We start from the raw sequence: 21,257 nt of genomic DNA on the forward strand, positions 1-21,257 counted from the left end.
GTGGGTCCCTTCCAACTCAGAGTATTCTGTGATTCTGATTCTGCAATCTGAATCTAAGTATCTAAACGCAGTTTTGACATACAAGTGAGAGATGACATTTCAGAGACACTTGTATGTAGGATTCTCTGCAGAGAGGCCCACCTCAAAGGTAAGTTGTCTTCCATTTCAGTCAATTGAGATATAGACCATAAAGTCAATGGAGCCTCCTCCAAAACCAGATACCTACAGCTCAGTTCAGCTGCTCACATTTGAGCCATTTGTGGCACTAAGGGGTTTTGAGATGTCCCCATCAGGCTGATAAGACAGGACCTCCACTGCCTTCTGGAGTGTCAGTAGGATGCCAAAAATACTACCCCTGCACCTCCTGGCTGATGACCTGAATAGCTTTCAAAATTCTATTGACAATATTTACTAGAAAACAAGAACTATCTATAGTTTGTGAAACATAACCCTCTCTCACTACTTTTTTTTTTCTATTTTTTGCTTTCCTATTTCTTCCTATAGATATTCACAAATAAAAAGTAGTGTGAACAATTTAGGTAATATGTAGCAATTTAGCATATGGTTGACCAACATTTCAGAATTATTGAGACTCTCAATTAGGTATCAGAACAGGAGGCTATACTAAGCAATGGGCAACAAACTCTTAAAGGCCAAATTTGAAAGATACCTTAGCTTGATACTCTACAATTTGATCCAAATCATGAATCCTAAGCATTTTAGAATCTGACATTTACCTCCTCCAAAACTGCTCCTACCATATAAGAAATTGTCACTCTAAGAAACTGTAATGCCCTTTCTCATGCTCTTTACAAGTTACACATCTTCAATATCAATTCCATTTCATAAATAACAGACTCGTTCCTGTGACACAGGGTATTTTTTTTTTTTATGCTGTAAAAAATAGGTAAAAGATTCTAACTGTCAGAAATTTTAACTTATGAGATTGAAGTTGTCTCTAGAATTAGAAACCACTCCAATTTTATTCCAGAATATCACATATTCACAACATCACACTGTCCTGGTCTCTCCAAGTAAAACAGAAGTGTCTTGATGCATTTATCAACATTTTTCTACATTTCTCAAACAGGTAAATACTGTAAAATCTCATTCCAAAAGTCCATTTCAAGTAACTTCTTTTTACAAATTATCGTAATGTATCAGGAATCCAGGAGATAAGAAATACTTTCTTCCCTATATCATATGTCTTTTTTCTTCTTGCCAGGTCACAAAGGTCGTTATTCAATATTAATCTCTATTTTTGCCTATTTTATTTCTGCTCCAGCAGCACATTTCACTGTTTGAGAATTGTCTCGTTACCAAAAGTCTTCCTCAAAATATACCAAAGCACAAAGTTGATAGAGTTTAGCTGTTGGTCCCTATATCAATATGGAAGAGAAGACATTTCAGATAACATATGTAGGAATAATCCTTCTGCTCCTAAGAGGCCAGAAAAGGAAGTGATATCTTCTAGTTTGTCACCACCTCAGTCTTTCCACAAACATTCTTTATTCTTTGCCATTCCTGTTCCTTAGTGACAAAATTCTTGGATCTTTCTGACAATGTTTGAATATGCCTTCTTCCAACAACCAACTGGTTTTGCATGTACAGCCTTCACCTCCTGCATATTTCTCTCCTACAGGTATTCAGTCTCAGCTTTTTCCTTTGTTCTAGTCTACTTCTACATAAGACTCATCTCTTGGGTTTAGTCATGCTTTAATTTTAGTCATGGACTGAGCTCTAGACATGCAGATAAGTCTAGCTGTTAGAGGTATATAAGTTTTTTAAACTATTTAGTTGTCTTGATGCTCTTCAGTGTTGAACAAATTCCTTTAAGAATGTTTATGCTGTAAGTCATTGAAATGCAGAGGATAAAATAGCATTTCCAGAGTCATACTTTTCAATACTTTCGGTAACTTATGGAATGGTTTGGGTTGGAAGAGACTTTTAGAGGTCATCTAGGCCCAACCCCGCTGCCATAGGCAGGGGAACTGTCCACTAGACCAGATTGCTCAGAGCCCCATCCAGCCTGGCTTTGAACACTTCCAGGGGTGGAGCATCCACAGTGTCCTTGGGCAATCTAACTTCTTAGTGGGGGGAAAGTATATATGACAGAAACTATTTTGTATAGTATTAATATAATTTAAAAAAAAATAAAATAAAAATATGTTAATCAGGAGCAGTTTATAATATTTCCGACCTTTGTGGAAAGGCACCTTGCTTTCAAGACTTTTTGGTGGTAAAATTATAGTAATGTCTTTTACAATGATCAAAACACAGATTTCCTTCCTCAGTTTCTTACTGACCTATTTTGTGTGAGATGTATTCCAGGAATGATTGTCTTGTAAAACAGCATATTTAATTTGACATGAATAAGTGAAAGAAATTAATTACTTGACTATCTTTTTTATTCTCTGCAAACAGGGTATTTTGCTTTTACAGTTTCACTTTTTCATTCACCTTTAGTCAAAAAAACTATGAGACTCTAAATGAAAATTTAGACTTATGAATTGCAAAATGAACTGGACTAATAACTATTTCTTAACTTCCTCAATTACTACTATAATATATGTGTTATCAAACTGACTGAATAAAATTTCATTTCTATTTCCTTATCTGCATCTACTATGACTGGGTGGCTAAAGATCATGCTAACTTCACACTGATCCACTCAACATCTTTCTCACCTTTTTCTTGCAGAGCCACTTCTAATCCCAATCAAAATTCAGGAGTTCAAATGTTTTGTATTGTCATTAATTGCACTATTATTTTAAATGATGGATCTATTTCTTATGAAGAATATAATCCATGATATTTACATAAGACTTTCTTTTCTCTCTTTGTGAATATCTTGAACTTGCTTATCTTTTGGATCAATTGAAGTTAATTTGATTTCCATTTTACTTTTATTTCTGCAATTCATTACTTCTAGTTTCTTCATTTACCCTACCTTGCTATTCCCATCACAAGAACACTGCGAGCATAAAATACAGAGAAAAAGATCAACAGGCAAAAATTTGCTTGATTTTTACTGCCCTGTTTACTATAGGATTATTTGAAATAGCAGCAGCAGTTAGCTGACAGGAAGCCAAACAGGAGACTTCCAAGTAATCCTTTAACAGTACTTCCAGAACAACAGAGAACCTAATCCTTTGAAATCATGGGCAGTACATAAAGTACAGTGACCTAGCCAAGAAGTGAGTGTCATAGGATTAAGCTATTACAGAGATTAAAAACATGCAAGCAAGCAAGAAAATAAACAAAAGTAGATCCTTATGAATACAAGAAAGAACTTGGTTGCACTGGCAAAACTAGAGTAGCATCTAAGGTATTAATAGTTTGGAATCATGATGAATCAGGCCCATTCCTGGAAGTGCCACAGAGCCTCATAGTACAGAATTTTGGATTTTGAGGATTGTCCTAAAAGTGTCCTGACAACTGTTTGGTCTTTGTGTGTTGATGCTTTCAACTGAATTTATAAATTATATTTTACCTTCTAAATGAATATTTGGTCTAATGAACAAAATATCCTTTTGAGGTATACAAAAAAACCTGTATAACATGAAGATATACAACTGGTCTACTCTGGCCTCAAATTGGGAGGCCTGGAGACACACCATCTATAACGCAGCTGTCTCCTTCAAGAACACACGCAGGATCACCCTCGAGGAAAAAAGGCAACGCAGAAAGAACCGTGTATTGCAGAATACACCATCTAAGGAGTCTTTCTGCTGTGCCTTTTGCAATCGGATATGTCTGTCACGTATTGGCCTCATAAGCCACCAGCATGCCTGTAACAAATGTGGATAGAGCCTTCCCAAATCTTCGTTCGCGAAGCCTAGCCATGATGATGATGATATAAATATGCAAAAAACTCTGCTCAAATTGAATTAGTAACTTCTTATTGGCAAACTTTTTTTTCTGTTTTTTTTCTCCTATTTGGAAAATCTATTCTTACTTGAAAAGTAAGCCTAAGAAGCGCAACTAGGAATTCACCCCTCAAAGTAAATCCAAACCATACATTCAGCCAAACACCAAGAATTCATCCAACTAAATGTCATTGTCTTTACTACAAATGTCTATATCTGAACTAGTCACCCTAGTCTCATTTTTCACCTATACATTTATGTTTCCAAGGTACAACTCACCTCACTCTAAAGTAGCTATCTAAAATAGGTCCAATGAACTAAGCCCTAGAGGACAGCAAAATGAATCCCATCCCTTGTACCTTGCCTCGTAGCCATTTTGCATCAAATTAATCTCACACCACATACATCCCTGTTGCACAAGTGATTATGCAAATTCCCAGTCAGAAAATTTGTACTACCTTCTCTGTGTCATGTGTTATGTGTAGATACCCACTTTACACGTCACAAATTAATTCATATGAGCGTATGGCTGCTATTAGCTTCAAACTGCACCTCGGAACCATGCATGATAAAAGAAATAATAGGATCGCATATAATTTTAAAAAAAGACATTATTCCAAGTTACAGCCTACCATATATAGTTAGCATCCTCTAAGCTCATTATCTAAAAACTTTATTAAAAGCTAAAATAAATAATTTTAATCTTATATATAGAACTAATTAATGGTTAATATAAAGATGGTTAAGCCCTAATAAAGGAGGTCAACTGCGCTCTGACCTAAGATTTACTTATTCTAAATGAAAAAAAAAAAAACAGAAATGTGCATGTATATATTTATAGTAACATATTTCTTAAAAAAAAGTCATACTAATGTGGAGATTTTGTCTGTTATGTTCAAGTTCCTACATGGTTTTAAGATATCATATTCTCTGCAGCTATGATAAAAGAAAATGAAGTATTATTTTGGTCTATACCATACTTCAAACTTTATAGGTATATCCCAATTTTCATGTTTCCTTTCCCAATATGTAAAAGTAGATTTTTTTTAGGAGCTGGCAGTCCTATTTTTATTCTAAAATATTTATTGTAGAGCAATTACCTTTTACTATTTAAACATTTTAAATCAAAATTCTCCTTATGTAAAGAAAACTTGATCATAGTTCATGCATCAGAAAAGAGGAAATGAAAGTAGCTTCCCTCTTCACGCACTTGTATTCAAGAAAATCACTTTAAAGTGATGTGAAAATCTCTGTTTTGAATGCACAAATGTCTCTACAAATAGTAAGTTATCTGAAAAATTGGTGTTTTTCAGGTTAGGCACACAAAAAGGGCATTTCTGCCAGCTTAGGATACAATCAATTTTGTTCTCATTCCCTTTCTGTAAAATGAGTACAGCATATCTAGCTTCATAGGAATGCTGCCACTGTTTGCATAATGCTTTGCCTGTAAGGCACACAAATGTCCATAAAAAACTTCTGCATTCCACACAGGATTCAGGTTAAATAAGACTGGGACAGACAATTAATTTTAAAAAATTAAAAAGAGGATAACTAACCATTCAGTGAATGAGGTAATTTTTCTGCAGAAAAATACAGTATATGGCAGTGAAATTAAAATTGCAGTGTAGTATATGGATGGAATGCTGTAACATTAAGGTTCTTCAGGCATTCTGATTTTTCTAATGTTATGTCTTATGTCTTTTGAAATTTAGTGACGTCCCTTTTACATAGGCTTTGGATTTAATTTTATTCAATGCATGAAAACAATCACATCAAAAGATTTTACAATAATAACCAATATATTGACAATTCTGGCAGATTTTGCAAGCTTACAGTACAGGAAAAATCTGCTTTGTGGGTAATAGCAGCAAAGTGGAAGGTTTTTCTATCCAGGATATGCAACTGTACTTTCAAGTTACAAGTACAATTGTACTTTCAAAGTTCTTATGGCCCCTGCCTCTACAGGATGGTGTGCCAGAAAATTTCAAGAAGTACTTCATCTAATCCTATTAAAAAAAAAGCTCATAATTTTGGTATGTGGAAAATAAGTTATGTAATTAATGTAAAGTAATGTAAGTTATGTAAATAATGTAAACCCTTCTACACAAAACACCTTAGAATGGCAAGTATTTCTGGTATTTAAAGTCTGCACTTAACTCAAGGCCTGCTCACACAGCAGTTACAAAAGACATAAGCTGAAGCTTCTATAGTCTCTTTGCTGCCCAATCTCTCCCTGAAGTGAACTTGCTCATTTTCCTCTTAGAGTCTGTTTCCTTTCAGGTATGCTCTCTGAACTTGCTCATCACCAGTCTGACTTGAGACTTTAAAATGTACTCTGTTCAGTCATTTCTGTATGGCAGTGACATATTTCTTCTCTTTGGCTGTTATTTGGACTTTGGGGCAAATATTATAGCAAAAAAAAAGATAACATGAAATGACATCAACGGGAACACATACATATTGCCACTGAAATAAGAAAAAGTGAATGAATGCTAAAATAAAATTTCATGTCAGAATAGTCCTATAAATTGAGTTATCTAAAAAATAAAATCTGTCAACAGCTACCTTTGTTAAATAAATTAGTATTAAATTCCTGCTAATTGATAACAGGAATATATGAATCTATATATATAGATACAAAAGAAGTCATAAACTAGTGGAACACAACAAGTGCTGTGATATATTGAGGTAATTAGCAAAATTTAGTGTGATATATTTATTATGCAGTGGAAAACTACAGTGCTACCAGTCACTTTTTCAGCTGGAGGTATTGGTTTCTTCTGTTTTATTCTTAATTTTTTCTATAAGTATTAGTAACACATGGATAAATTGCAATTTTTGGTTCTGGCATGCTGCTCTGTTCTAACTTTTACAATGTAATTTCAAGTTGCTATTAATATGAGGTATGTCCTTTATATTTTCATATATCTTTCTGCTGAGTGAAAAAAATTGATGTAGCGAAACTGCTAACAAGCTGAGCCTTTGAAACCATGGGCAGGTGATGAAAGCCACTTCATGTCTAAAGCATCCCCAGGTCACAACTGTCACACTCACTGCAATTCATTGCTGTCACAATCTGCTGTCCCTGCTTGTTGTTGCTCTCCTCTTATTCATCCAACTCATATATCTAAACATTCCATTACAAAAAGACATCTAATGTTCGTCTCATGTTCAAAAGGGCACAACACTCTTCTGAAATATAATTCTGAAGATTTTAGAGCTCAGAGTTCACTGCCAAATCTAAGGTGTTGCTTTGTAAGGCTTCCCTTGTAATTTTGTCTTTGTCTCATCTCCTGAATACAGCAGGATAAAATGTTTAGTTAGTACATGATCTCAGCTTTATTCCAACTTCTTATCACAAAGAAACGAAATATTGCCCAGTAATAGAAAGGCATTTGAAGCTTTGTGAATTTAAAGATAACAGCACTAGCTGTGAACTCGGTGAATTGCAAGGGAAGGTCAGCAAGTCATCTACAGTGGCACTATTCACAAAGGCAATTCTATCAAATTAATCTGGTTGTTTATAATATGAAGACTCAGATTTTCTAGAACTTAATTTTGTTCTTTGTTATTTAATTAGATATGGTGACTACTGATTTACTTTTCCAAGTAGAAATTTCTCATAGGCCTTCTAACTTTCAAGCAGAGTTTAAACTGGTATTCTAATCACAAATCTATGTTGTCTTTTCAGGTTACAACTACTAACTGCAAGATGAGTGATTCACAAACTTTTCAAAACAACCTGTGGAAATATTGTCACTGAGGAGAAAATATTTCAGTAAAAATTATGGTTAAAAAAATGAGTCAAAAGATAATGAAAACAAACCCAAGAAGTTTAAAAATGTAGCAGTAAAAAAACCAGAAGCTATAATCGTAATAACAAACAGTTTCATGAAAGACAGCAACTGTACTATTTATCCTTTCCTGTAAAAATAAAGAAAAAGAAGGTTTGACCTTCTCACTTACATTTATTCTCTAAGATATTTATTTATTTTGACTGTAGTATAAGTTATTATTCATAAACATTACATTGCCAGTGCAAGGTTCAAAAAGTATGCTGATTACAGTTTCCTGTTCAACTACTCAGTGCAGATAATTTAATGGACGTTGAATCACAGCCTCTGACTATGCCTAGTGAAGAACAGGTAAATTGCCAGTGACATTACGTCTATCCTCATGGAAAGAAAATCCCCTAACAATGACCTCACGCTTTCAAGTTCCTGGGGTTTATGTTTCAATCCTGTTCATTATTAAAAAATAGGAACATAATTACTTGGCTACGTTACCTCTATCCACATGATCATATTCATCTGCCATAGATAAAAACAGAGGACGTAAATCTAGGCATATGTTATACCACAATGGGGCTGAAGGAACGAGTAGGAAAGTCCCGCAAGAATAAGTTCCTTAGCCCTTACAGTCATGGCTGGGCTTCGCGAACGAAGATTTGGGAAGGCTCTATCCACATTTGCTACAGGCACGCTGGTGGCTTATGAGGCCAATACGTGACACGTATTGTTGCCCTTACAGTATTATTGAAATAACTACATGCAACAAGATCTTACATTTATAAGTCAGTTTTGGATCACAGATTAACACTTGCGTTTATGCATGTAGCTGTAGGAGAAATGTGTTGTGGGCAGTGTGTCACAGGACTTGACTGAAGAAGTCACAGCAGCACTTAGGTAATGTCTCCATCAGGTTCTACAGAAACCCTTGGGTAAGAACACTTTTCTAAAGAGAATTTTGGTTAATTTGGTCATCTAAAACCTTTCATTCTAATCCACATATTTTTAAATTATGCTTATGTCCAAACCAGATGGGAACACAAAACCTAGTTTGTCAAACAACTTGCACAGGAAGTTATGCCAGGAGTTATGCAAAAGTTGGCAGCTACGATATTAGCATGAATATGAGATAGTTGTATTTTCAAAAGTGACAGACATATATAGTATAGATTATTAATACAAACAAATGCTTAAGTAAGCAAGAGTTTGAAAAATATATATGTATATGATTGTCCAGTTACAAAGTGTTTGTAATGTTTCAGAGAGCCTAAAATTGCTAGATACTTTTAAAATCTTCACTTAGATTAAAAGAAAACTATCTCTTCAACTAGACGAGTTACAGGAATAAACTTTTTAAGAAGTAAAGGAACTCCAGGATAAGGAAAATTTTATGTTTTGGGACTGTCTACGGTTAAAATAATACACACAGTTACAGGATAACAGATATCTCTACAATACTACAGTTCTGACCTGCAGATTACTGGGTCTGCTCTGTGCAACTTCACTCTAATTTGTTCTGGGATTTGGCAAACTTAGGTTCTGCAGAGGTACAGTATCAAGCCTGTCAGCCTTCTTCAGATAATTTGCTGCATTTCACTTCAAATTCTTAGATTTTAAAGTTGGAAGAACAATCTCTTCTAATTTAAGGAAAGAGTAATTTTTTCCTTGATATCTTGAGGAATGTTGCCATTAGATTATGGCCTATGAAATAAGAGAAATCACAAAGCTGCGCATCTCGTATGAAAATGCTTCAAGTGCTGCTATAACATTGATTTAGAGAGGGGGAGGGAAACTGAGATAACACTGGCCACTAGCAGCCTACTGTGCTCCCAAAGCCACAACACTTGGTTTTCTTGCATATACTGACTTTATGACTTACCTTAGAACATTTGATACCTATACATCTTTATGATGGTTGGGAGTGTGTTACAGTTTTGTGCTTTTTTGGTTTGGTTTGGTTCATTATATATAGTTACCTTAATAACAGATGTCTCAACTCTGGATGGAGGGCTCTGCACTTGTGCTGCTGCTGCCATGTTGGCAATGGTACTAAGGTGATTCATCTGGCTCATTGCCATCGTGACAGATGCTGGAGGTAGGCTCACGGGAATTAATGGGTGGGGCATCATCATAAAAGGAAGTTCCAATCCTGTTGGGAGAAAAGAAAAAGGGGATACAGGTTTATGCATCTTTTCTGAACACTGTCTTCTTTTTCTCCTGACGGACAATATTCAAGTGATGGGTGACAAGATGGTTCACACTGCAGGACAGAGCAGCTCTATGTCAGTTCTCTTCTGGGATACGCATGGGTGAATCCCTAGCAACCGTGGAGGATTTCTAGCCACAAGGAGAGGCTATTAGACCTCTTAGTTTGTTCATATCAGTGTAATGTATATCATTGCTAAGCAATGGCTATTTATTATAGTTTTTAATATCTGCTGTAAGGTGCCTTAGCAATACATTATTATGCCACTGATGCACAGGTTAGCAGTTATTTTAAGTATCAATTTTCTTGCATACATATTTGTTCTTTACTGTCTCCACTTCCCCTGCTTAATACTTTAAAGGAAGTATTCCAGTATTCCCCACATCCTTGATTTTTTCATTGCCTATTTATATAAACACAAAAAAACCCCAAAAAAACCAAAAAACCAAAAAAAATCAGGAACTAGAAAACTGCTGATGTTAGTGCTGAAAGATGTCAACCCGTACCATTTGGCAGAAGGTGGTTCTGTTGAAGAGGGTTGAGAGGATGGCTAACTGGAACATTATGCTGTCCAGGCAAGCTGGGGTGGTTAACAGAGGCCTGTGATCCTTGGGTGGGGGGAGATTGAAGTTTTTCTTTATCCCAAGAACCATCACTGCTGCCTGTGGGGAATGAATATATATTATTTGGATGAATGAAGACTCCAAATTTTCAATTTCTGGATTTGGAAGCAAGGCCAGAAATCTAATCTATTTTTTTGCAAGTGGCAATTTTTTTTTCTTTTTTTAATAGGTGGGCTAGGGAAGGACTTTAGGGGTTTTTTCCACCCTCTGAAAGAGGTATGTAAGGATAACTTTTTAAAGTTAATATTTAGCACACAAACCTAGAAGTGTTATAGTCATGCTCACTCACATGAAGTCTGCGCTTCATGTATATTTTACATATACTTTTCCCATACTTAGCAAGTAAAACTATATATGGCATTTGTTTTATACATGAGAGAATATTTTCGCCTGCAAAATGTCTAACCAAAGAATATGGCCAGTTATGCCAATTAAAATTTCAACTAAAGACATTTTTTTCCTGTATTTGTGGATAAACAAACATATGAAGTAACTAAAAATTTTATTTATTGAGGGCACCAACATGCATGCATATGTGCTTGCTGATGATTCCATTTTGTATATTCTTTTTTTTTCCATATTATTAATTAAAATGTAAGGGATTACATTTATTCTTTCAGTCTTCTGGTAGTGGAACAGACTAACAGCAAGGAAGAATGTGGACAAGTAAGTATTGAGACGAGAAATAATTTAATTTATTTCAGAACACCCTATTTCACTATTGCAGACTTCCTCATAAAAAGTACCCACAGAATTAAAGAACAGGATACAATTAAAGAACAGTACTATATATAAAGGACAACGGCAATTCATGTATCATTATTAATTTGTATATTTATATGCAATGAAAAGTTTAAAATCTTCCAATCAGACAAGTTATATTATTCACAGTGCGTAACATAATGTATAATGCTGAGATTGAGTACATGTATGTTTATGCAAAGTAATCTATACACTCATTGTATGAGTTTATTTACCATACACGATCAATAAACAATGCTTGAATATATTAATAAATATGGATATATGCATGCATTCTCAGCACTATTAAAATACCCATCAGCAATATATGATTGCTTCCTTTTTCATGTAGAGCACAATTTCAACCTCCTGACTTTGAAAGTTTCTACTATTTTCATGAGAATATCTCTTAATAAGGACTTTAGGACAACATCAGTCAAGATGTATTTAATCTATGCTCAATTTCTAATTAGCATTAGAGATTATAGCAAAGTGCATATTCCTGAATGTTTTTCTACATACATCTTACTCATTAATGAACAACAGGCCCTGAAAAACAACAGGAATAACCACCTCCTTCGTACTCCAGTAGAAAGGGGATAAGCCCATTAGTCTTGAGATATTTTAACATCATTTTCACTGGATGACAAAAGCACAGAAGTTGGTAGAATTCCAATTTAATTTCTCTAGATCTATTAAAAACCTGATTGTAAAAGCTGTACAACGTAGTTTATAATGAAAAATACTCCATTATTGCCATGATTTTCTTTCCCTAGTTACTTCATGAAGACAGTTAAGACTCAATATAAATTCTAACTCATTAGCTCAATACTGTCTCAATCCCAGTGTAAATTGTTCAGAAGTAGGTAATGAAAATTCAGTCCAAACTCTCCTGCTATCAAACAAAGCAATTTTATGAAACAATGAAAAGAATCAATTATATGAGATACTTTCATTATTTTACAAGAAATTGTCATAACCTTTATGCAGTGTACATAGTCGAGCTGGTTAATATATGATTTGAATCTTGTCACCTCTGATAAGTGAACATGTTTTTTTGTATTTTGAGAACTCAGACACTCTCAAAAAGCATGAACTTAATTTTAAACAAACAGTGAAGGAGCTAAATCTTAGCTGGAAAAAATATTTTTTTTTCCTTTTAATTTTATATTCTCCAATTTTCTGCTTTTTACCACTGTGACATACATATTTCACTCCTTAAAATACAGCACTACCCCACTGCCTCTCCTTTTTCGCTCATCCCTTCTGAAGAGTTCATAGCAATCCACTTCAGCACTCCAGCTGTGGAAGTCATTCCACCATGTCTTTATGCTGGCAACTAAGTTTTCCTGCTGCACAATGGCTTCCAGCTCTTCCTATTTGGTGGCCATGCAGCTTGCATTGCTGTAGATGCACTTCAGCTGGACTATTGATCTGACTGCCTTTTTTAAGGCGAGAAGCCTTAATTCCTACATGATCATTCTCAGACGCGTCCACGATTTCTAACACATGGATAATCCTTTTGTCTTTGCCGCCGCATGACTCTCCATCCTCTACCTCCAGTGAGATGGCAGAGCAAATGACCTTGCTAACACACTGTCCCTCAAACATCGGTGCACCTCCTCCAGGCTTATTTCTAGTGAGTTTGATTTCATCCCCTCCCTTCAAATCTAGGTTAAAGCTCTTTCAATGAGCTCTGCTAACTCCTGTTTCCCCTTTGAGACACGTGTACTCTGTCTCATACATATATATATATATATATGTATATATATACAGAGAGACAGAGAGAGATTTTTGTCATATATATATATATATGTCATCTCTCTATATAGGAAGAACACAAATATATATTAGTAATTATATGAATATTTGTTAGTATTATAAGCAAGGAGGTTGTTTGCATTTTATAGGGCTGGTCAATTCTCAGTAGTATTTTCCTATTTATCAGCCAGATCTTCTACAGTGCAGTTGATTTTATGTTACATGGTGATGTTCAATATGGAGATGGAGTCAATTCTGCTGTGACCCTTCCTAACCTGGTCACAGAATTTTTCACAGTCAGTCATAGTTTGCAAATTATGGCTCTGCTTATGTGACTCAGAAATTAGAGCTTTTCTAAATCAGTACCCCCTTCTGCCTCAAAATTACAGTGTCTACTGTTTTAGCATGATATTGAACCCAATAATAAATTGGAAGAGAGAAGACAAGCTTCAGAAAGTGAAGTATCAAGGCTAGCATTTAGCTAGTGACAGTTTCTTTAATACTTGTAGTCTGGAATCATCTGTTAAGATTTATTTACATGGAAAATGATTTATAGACAGAATCCAAATCCATAACATTAGAAACCACTTTCAAACTGCAGGCTGTTGTACTCATCAACACTTTAAGTGAACAGACACAGACGCAAATAGTCCTGTGGTTTTCTTATGCTAGTTGAGCAGAACACTCTTCCTCTTAGAGGAAACAGTTATTTTCATTAATGTCAAAGCAAAATAAGTGTTATTCCTTAGACACTATTCTCTGCTTGCACAACAAAGTGCAAGCTACCAGTTCTGTCACTTTTTACATTTGATTTTGATTTAATGTGTACAGTGGTTTCAAAGAGTATTAAAAATCTGTTGCCTTCTTCCTCTTCACTTGTTGCCCTGCTGGAGGCTTATGTTTTTCCAGTTTCCATCAGTGGTTGTCAAGTCTTTGTAATAGGATTAAAAGCTTGGACACCTGATATCCCTGGGTGCTTCAGTTCACCCTCATAAAAGCTGTTTGCTTTAAATTGAGAGAAAATCAGTTTTTAGTGGCATAATTAATTAAATTATGCAAAGTGTTCCAGATTCAGCATAACACTTTCTGAAGCAGCAATTGGAAGCTCTACATTGCATTCAAACAGCATTTCAATTGATGCTGCACTAGGCTGACCACAGAGTAGCATTTTCAAAGCTTTCAAGCATAAGGGATCCAATTTTGAAATGCAAATGCTTAATGTTGAGTGCTCGAACCCCATACATATGTACTTGAATAGGCAATTTGGTAGCCAACTACGTATTTCATGTGCAATAGTGCTAATACAAGTACTCAAAAAATTGAAATGAAGTTCCAAATATAAGTACACATGCTTAAAAACCGGGCTCATATGATCTCACATTTACTCATGATGGACAACCCAATGGAACAAAAATGACAATACATTTTCATAATTTAAAAGGCGTAGTACAGAATTCATTGCTTTCCTCATCACCAACATTTCAGCACATATTTTCCATAATGTGAGTTACCTTCTCCCATAATCAGCAGTTACACAACAAACCACTACTTGTATACTGAAGTGGGTCTGTAAAAGCCTGATGCTTGGATTATTTGTATTCATTAGTAGCACAATTAGGTAGCTAAGGATGGTAATAATAAATTGAAACAATTCTGGACTGGAAGGTAATGCAGCCAAGAAAAAGAAAATTAAGCAGAAAACCACACTGTACAATGTCAGCCTTCCAAACAAATGATCTAAATGTACTAGGTTCATTTTTACAAATACTATTCTTATTTGCACACTCCTTTTCCGTTCTCGTTCTATCCCCACTAGGACTCAGTTTGCTTAAATTTTGGTTCCTACAACGTGGGCTGAACAGTTAATTCCTGTGATAGTCAACAGAGATCCAGCCAACGGGCTCTGGAGAACTGTTTGTTGAGTTTACTCTGTGGGAGACAGACCTACCTTTGTCAGCTGAATCTGAATCTCCTGGTTCCAGAGACTACAGTAACACTTCTCCCAGACTCAGTTCAATGGCCTAAACACAAAACACCTGAGATGGTCAAAATAATTTGAATCATGTCTTATACGGTCGGTGAGTATAACACAGCACCTGCAGGTGAAGATCAGGCAGGATACTTGAGGGCATCTCAGCTAGAAGCATAAATACGTCTAGGCAACCAAGTCAAACCTTTCTTGATCATAGGTGGTTTTTAGAAATTAAAAGTAGGCTATTTGCAGACCCTCAGGTCTTCCCTTTCCTCACATGTGGAAAATTTGGATATTTTATGGCATTCCAGAGAACACTTCAAGCCTTTTTTCAGGCAAGTGAATCCCATCCCATGGCTAAGGGATGGTTTCATGTACTATTACATACACAAGCAATATCACATAGCAAAAACACAAACAAGAGCCTGATTGCCTACTAACAACTCAAACCACAATTTATTTTTTTTTGAGTGCTACTGATCTTCCTTCAGTCCTCTAATCTTTCTGTTATCTTCTGTGTTTCCTGAAACACTTTGTATCTCAGCAACAATTACCAAACAAAGCATCAGTATCAGCTGTGTTGGCTCATTTTTCCAAAGTGGACTATTTATGATCTAGGCTGTTTATGTCCACTGGAAAATATGCATAATCACCATGCTAAAAATTGGTAATCTTAGCCTCCTGACAGTGAGGAAACAGTTTCATAAATGGTCCAAATCAAATCCTGCTGCTTTAGACTTTTAATTGCTATAAATTTGAGATTTGATTTCTGCATAATTCAGTTTCCTAAAATCAGCTGTAGTATTTACCTGCAATATGAGACTGTAAAAAGGACAGACATCTACAGAAAGAGGTATTCTTCTAATACCTCTATGCTACTGCTACATCAATAAAGACAAAAAAACTCCCAACCTTTGCGATATGTAAACCATATCTGTCTAATATTATTGATACTTTAAAAAAATGCATTACCCCTTTTTCTGAGACCACAAAGGGATCAGGAAAGCAAGTACTATGACACAGGAAAATAGCACGTTTCCTAAGATTTTTCTTTTATTTGGCTCTACATAAGGATTTTTCTTTTCTTTTTTACCCCCACATGAAATTTTGTATTGTTTGGACATTTTCTTATTATGTAATCATGCTTATGCTCTTAAATAGGCCATGAACAATGTGGCCTCATAACTGAAAGGTTTTATAATTTTCTGTAAAATAGTAGGGTGATGGTTCTGGTATTTGTAGTTCTGCTATTATCACAACAGAGCATATACATGTCTAGCACCAAATTCTTAAAAAAAAAAACCAAAACACACTACTCTTCAATAAACATTTTCCCACAAAAATACATAAAGGAGAAGCCAAAAGAACCTTTGGAATCACATATGGTTTCTTCTTTGCTGACAGCAGTAGCAATCTGAAAAACAGCTTATAGCCTCAATCATGTTGACTGCTTCATTCAGTGTCTTAATTTTATTGCATACTTGTTTTGTGGCAATGGCAAAGAAATCACAACTGCATTTTGCACCATAAGCCAGATTTGTACCCACTTAACACACCTTCTTCCATATTTATATTCTGATAATAAAACCTGTAGTAGAAACTGTTAATTCCAGTAAATAAGATGGAATTCTAAATGCTGAATATCACAGTATAGGCTTAATCAGAAACTACTGAATTTATATAAGTTAACAAGTGAAAGAATTTTTTTTACAGTTACAATGGAAGATATATATATTTTATACTAATCCTTCATTATTTCATCAAAAAGATTAACACAAGAAAAGCTTTTTAAAATTCAATTTAATGAATTATGAAACTGTCCAAGACAACTGAAACCTCAGCAACTAAGTTACAGGCTGTGTGACATTTACCTAAAAATAGATTTTCCATTTGTCGTCTTTTACTAAGATCTAACTTGCACTTATTTCATAGATAAAGACCACTTTATTTTTAATGTTGTATGATCTTCTAAGATAAGAATGCAATTTAGATATGTAAAAATAAATCTGTGGCAAAAAATCCTGTATTCAGAAAAATAAAAACTGAGCCACATTTTATTGTCAGGAACACCTGCACAAATTTGTTAACTTCACACCAGAAAGGTAGAAGTAGAGTTAGTCCCTTGAGGTAGAGTTTTTTAAATATAAAGACTAATGAGCCATCAGAAGTCAAACAAAATAGACAGAAAACTACATTTTCTTTATCTCTCTTTCAGCACAATGAACATCACAAAGTATTTAGTGAACATCTCAATTACAGGTTTTATTTTTATAAAATAAAAACAGGGGTTTTTTAATAAAAATTTTCCATTTAATACATAATTAATATATTACTATATGCCCTTGTATGTAACTGTGGATAGTAATATTTTCTGTATGCCTAGGGAAGAGGTAAGAGTGAATATGCCTGACTGAGGAGTATATAACATCATATTTAGAACATTTTCTGGGAAATACGGTTTTAAGGTTTTTTTAGTACAAGATCCCTTCTTACTTCAGTTTATAAAGAAAGAAGTTATCCTCATTGAATTTGTTGGTTTGTATAATCAGCATAACAGGCTCAGTATAATAGGCTTCCTTTTTAGTACAGTGGAAACTAAGACAGACCCAGAAACTTCTCCAAGGTGAAAGATGCAAATTTGAACTTCTGAGTGATTCAGGCGTATAAGCAAGTGCCTAAGCTTTGCAGAAAATATAGATTTGGATATGGAAGTTGTGCTTAATGCCTACACTAGTCTGATTCAGGCCATGCCTCAGTTGGTGGGACTCCGATTTCTGATCCTTACTACCTCTGAGTTTTACAGCTTCTAATTTGATATTAGCAGTGCTCAAAAATAAAAAAAGCAATCCAAAGCAATATACTATGTATATATTTAGGAACTTGTCTTCCCCCTTTTCTTTATCTTTACTAAAATATTTTCTCAAATGACCCAAAAAGTTTTAAAAAATAATAATCTAATTATTGACTCTTTAACTCAAGAAGCAAAGTCCTGCAGGTTTTCAGGACACCTAAGTATGGCTGATAGTTCTGTAATGCTATAAGCTAAAAAACCAAAATAGTAGAAAACTCTCAGTAAATATACTGAAGTGCAAAAATTAAATTTATAGAGTAATTGCATAAAAGTGAGAATCCTAAGTTTCCAAATGTCTTCTGTAAATAGACACATCCTATTAGTTCGTACACATTTTACCCCACCTGTTTCAGCTTTGTTAAAATATGGAAAAATAAATGATGCAAGATACATTGGGCTTGAAAGCATTGAAATTAAAAGCCAGAAGGCCTCTGTAAACTCCTGTTCAATCTATTTAGAAGAAGATGCACCAGGTACAAGAAAGCAAAGCAGGGAGGTTGACATATCACAGGTAATTCTGTTTATTGATGATTTTTTTTTTTTAAATTGCTGAACTGAAAAGAAATGTTTCAATTTCCAGCACAAATGCTGCACAAAGTCTTAACAGCACATGGGCTATAAAAGGTTGCACACAGAATGCTTTGTTAAACATCATTCTTTGGACTTTTACTCACTGAATTTTTTAGTCGTTTTCTTAGGAAACAAGGCAAAATTGTCAAAAATCAGTCCTTATTAATCAACAGATTAATATCCAGTCTTAAGCAAAGTTGACTGCAAGTCTCATAGCAATTACAACCCTGTGCTCTCTGGGAAAATAACCACAGGTTGGCTGCATGAAACCCCACCAGCTGCAGCAAGTTTCAGGCACTCTCCAGAGCACATGGATGTGTTTTCTGTTCAGGGAAAAGGAGATTTGTGTTTGCCCAGATATTGGCTTGATGTGTAGCATGGGGCTGGGCACTGTGGTTTTCAAATTGATGCTGTGTCTCTTCCATACTAGAAAACTTCTGCAGGAAAGCCAGCAGGCTGTACAAGCTCAGAGGCTCACAGAGCCATCTCCTCCTCCTTTGGGAAGCAGGTGCTAACTCAAAGCTTTGTGAGGAATTGTTTTACTTCTGAGTTGCCTCTGCAGTTTTGGTTTAGCTCTCTCATGACCATTCTGATACAGTCTACAATTTTTAGGTCTCATATAAACTTTTTGTGAATTTGCAGCATGTAATAGGCTCACTTCTCAAAGGAATCCAGAGATTATTACTATTAATATTATTATTACTACTATTAAAAAATACCTTTTTCTAGCTTTTAGGTACACAACTTCACCATTTCAATGTTATTTGAACACACACGTACGTATCTGTGTGTACATATCTACCTTTACGTCACACACACACACAAACTACACATGTAAATACATAAATGGTACAACAAATTGTGAGCTAGAATCTTACTAAAAATATCTTCTTTTCATATACTTTGATTTTTAAAGGCAGAATATATGTCCACCAACTCAAAATCCAGTTATTTACAGCCTAGCAAACAAAATTAGACTATGCTTCCCTTGTTCAAGAATAGCACATACATTATTACAGCTCAGCTGTTATTCAGTACTTCACTATGCTACAGTAACTTCATTGTACACTTAATCCCTTAGGTTTTTTTCTAAAGTTTCATGTCCCAAGACAGATGATCGTGACATTCTGTTACTTAAAGAAGGAAATCTTACCTAACAGTTTATGGATCCTGGGTCTTGTTTCAGGACTTCTGAAACTGCTTCTGTACGTAATTTATTGTTTTATTCTCAGGATGGCAATGAAAAAAATGACAACTAGTATGACTAGTAGTAACAGTAGTAATAGTAATAATATGTGACAGTTAGAGCAGGTGGACACTCCCGGCCCCATAGGGTTTATAGTGTGAAAATACTGTAAGAAACAGTACATATACACAGACAACAGGCTACAAGGAATTTCCCTCAGTAAGGAAGATCTACATATAAATGCATATCTGTTATAACTGCTTCTCATGATTGCTGTTGTTTATGTAAAAAGGATCATTTTCTCTTTGAGATTTAGTCTACCAACATTCTCTGTTTATATATTGATACCCTACTCTATTCAGAACCGCTGCTTTTTTTTCTGAGTGGAGTCTTACAAAAATGATCAAAGGTAAAATCTAAACACAAAGGCAGCTAAAAGTATGCAATTGGATTAAGACGGTAGAAATGTGGAAGTGATACATTCTTAACAGTAAATTTCTCAAATATTTCCTTGGATTTTTTTTATTTGGGGGGAGGAGGGTATAACTACTTCCTAATTAATAATATTTTTGTTCCCTTTTTAAAATGGAGAGACATCACTATCTTAAAGCTATTTAACACAACATATTTATTTACTTCAAAAAATGACTGGATCACTGTTACCAACAGCCATGTCTAGTGGCAAAAATTTTCACCTAATGTGGAAGAGACAAAACAGTCAAGCTAGTGTTTGACACAAAAGCCTATTGTCATTAAATGATAGCATGTTATGATAATTTCTTCAATATTGGCTTTACAGTTGTCTCTTTTTTTTTTCCTGTAATAGTTCTAGGACAATGAAGTTCACCTAAGCTATTATATCAAGATTTAGTACTCTGAACTTTACCAGGCCCACATGAATTTTATTCATTGTAGTCATTTTTATGTATTAGCATCTTATATCAAACCGATTTGTGAAGAAGGCACACCTGTCCTAAGTGTACTTTAAACAATATCTTTAACTGTGTCTTAGAAAAAATTTGCAGCAAGATATTTACATCCAGATCTCATTTAGTAAAAATCAGGATGGTACACTCTTTCAGTGGTAAGAAAAAGACATGAGAACATATCTTATGTCTTATGTATCTTATGTGTTTCCTAGCTCCATGCAATCTTTCTTCACGATCAATAATTCAGCTGGTCAGAGATGAGGGGACTTGCATAATAGGAGAGACAATAGGTATACACATAGACAAAAAAGTACTCTTTGTTCACCCTACCTTGACTCAGTTAGTGACAATATTCTCCAGGTGAGAATTGTAGGTACAATGTTGACAAAGATAACCTCTGTTCTCATCTCTTGCTTTCTGAACAAGTTTTGACTAGTGTATAACTGGTGGCTATTACATAATAACAGGTGGGCTAGATGCCTTCTCAGCAACCTGTGTTCAGTCCTCTGCACACTGAACGGAAGAAGATGTTTCTGTGTATTAAGTCCCTCAGACTTAAGCCCTACAAACAAGATGTTACCATCCATTAGCAATTTACATTGATCAACTCAGTACAGAATGACAGAATCACAGAATCATTTGGAAGGTGACCTTAAAGATCATGCAGTTCCACCCACCCTGTCATGGTGGGGGGATTTGTATCAGGTATTTGTAGGTCATCACTTATCCTAAGTTCTCAAAACCATATGAAAACACCTCAG

At 35.0% G+C, this 21,257-nt stretch overlaps 1 protein-coding gene across 6 annotated transcripts in view; it reads right to left on the bottom strand.

Annotated features, from left to right (window-relative positions):
- Positions 1 to 21,257, bottom strand: part of DACH1 (dachshund family transcription factor 1) — a 352,413-nt gene that overhangs the window by 105,025 nt on the left and 226,131 nt on the right. For 3 of the 6 annotated variants that reach the window (XM_064645856.1, XM_064645855.1, XM_064645857.1), the window contains exons 4-5: positions 10,370 to 10,525; positions 9,634 to 9,806 (exon numbers count right to left, since the gene is read on the bottom strand). In XM_064645856.1, the coding sequence (XP_064501926.1) occupies positions 9,634 to 9,806; positions 10,370 to 10,525 (329 nt within the window). The remainder of the gene's footprint in view (positions 1 to 9,633; positions 9,807 to 10,369; positions 10,526 to 21,257) is intronic. The other 3 variants (XM_064645860.1, XM_064645861.1, XM_064645859.1) reach the window with 1 other exon arrangement.

Source organism: Pseudopipra pipra, chromosome 2 (assembly GCF_036250125.1).
Source record: "Pseudopipra pipra isolate bDixPip1 chromosome 2, bDixPip1.hap1, whole genome shotgun sequence".
Lineage (NCBI taxonomy): Eukaryota > Metazoa > Chordata > Aves > Passeriformes > Pipridae > Pseudopipra > Pseudopipra pipra.